The sequence below is a fragment of the Manacus vitellinus genome, unplaced genomic scaffold, assembly GCF_001715985.3.
Source record: "Manacus vitellinus isolate BGI_N305 unplaced genomic scaffold, ASM171598v3 scaffold_298_pilon, whole genome shotgun sequence".
NCBI classification, from domain to species: domain Eukaryota; kingdom Metazoa; phylum Chordata; class Aves; order Passeriformes; family Pipridae; genus Manacus; species Manacus vitellinus.
This window is the reverse complement of record NW_021940199.1, coordinates 18,148-19,496: the sequence shown is the minus strand read 5'-3', so window position 1 is coordinate 19,496 and position 1,349 is coordinate 18,148. Positions and strand designations below refer to the sequence as shown.

Here is a 1,349-nt window from a genome sequence, read left to right as displayed (position 1 = left end):
CCTTCAGATGGAGTCAGAACCCTTCAGGTGGAGCCAAAACCCTTCTGGTGGAGGAGCCAAAACCCTTCAGGTGAAGCCAAAACCCTTCAGGTGGAGCCAAAACCCTTCAGGTGGAGTCAGAACCCTTCAGGTGGAGTCAAAACCCTTCAGGTGGAGTCAAAACCCTTCAGGTGGAGTCAGAACCCCTCAAATGGAATCAAAAACCTTCAAGTGGAACCAAAATCCTTCAGATGAAGCCAAAACCCTTCAGGTGCAACCAAAACCCTTCAGGTGGATCCGAAACCCTTCTGGTGGAACCAAAACCCTTCAGGTGGAGTCAGAACCTCTCAAATGGAATCAAAACCTTTCAGGTGGAGTCAGAACCCCTCAAATGGAATCAAAAACCTTCAAATGGAGCCAAAACTCTTCAGATGGAGCCAAAATCCTTCATATGGAGCCAAAATTCTTCAGATGGAGTCAACAGGCACTGAGAGACAACCGGGCCAGAGGCATGACCTGGCTGGAGACACAATCAGGTTCTCTCCCCTCCTCTGCCTGGGCTGGGATTTGAAGAAAAATAGATTTTCTTGTCAAACTTTAGGAGCAAAAAGGCCTTTCCCAACAGCAGGATAAAGGAATTAAACTGGTGTCGCATCCCTGGTTCTGGAGGACGTTGGGAAGAGGCCTCGGGATCGATCGAGGTGGTTTTCCTGGGATGTGGGTTGGGCAAATCCCCGTGGGATGAAGAGGAGAAGGGGCTGCAGCTGCGATCCCCCCCCTGAGCTCTGCCCTGTGAATCCATCGTGGAATTGTCACGTTGAGGCCAGAAAAGACCTCTGAGGTCCTCGAGTCCAACCAGAGGTGACCCAGGAGGACGTTGAAGATCTCAAGGACCCGGACGAGGCAGCTTTTAAATCTTGTGTGTCCCCCCCCCTCCTTCCAAACCATCTGGAGCCGCTCGGAATTCCCGCTCCGGGAGCTTCCAGGACGTTGATCCCTTGTGTGGAGCCCCCAGCTCCGGGAGCCTTTGGGATGTGGTCGTTGATCCCTTGTGTGGAGCCCCCAGGTCTGTGGGGTCCCCCCTGCCCATCGTGTGTCCCCTGTCCCCCCGTCCCCTCCCGCTGTGTCACGACCCCGCTGTGCCCGCAGGACGTGTTCGAGATGCGCTTCGCCAAGATGCCGGACGAGCCCGAGGAGCCCGTCGTCCTTCCCGCCTCCTCGCCCGCCGTGGTGCCGCCCCCCACCAAGGTGGCCCCGCCCTCGTCCAGCGACAGCAGCAGCGACAGCTCCTCCGACAGCGACAGCTCCTCCGACGACTCCGAGGAGGAGCGGGCGCAGCGCTTGGCCGAGCTGCAGGAGCAGGTACCGCG

The 1,349-nt window shown here is 57.1% G+C and overlaps 1 protein-coding gene across 1 annotated transcript in view; it reads left to right on the top strand.

Annotated features, from left to right (window-relative positions):
* Positions 1-1,128: 1,128 nt before the first annotated feature.
* The window catches only part of LOC108640141 (bromodomain-containing protein 4-like), a gene marked incomplete at its 5' end in the record, with an annotated part of 6,806 nt that continues 6,585 nt past the window's right edge, over positions 1,129-1,349 (top strand). Inside the window, one exon of the mRNA XM_029960718.1 lies at positions 1,129-1,341. Coding sequence (XP_029816578.1) covers positions 1,129-1,341 — 213 coding nt within the window. The remainder of the gene's footprint in view (positions 1,342-1,349) is intronic.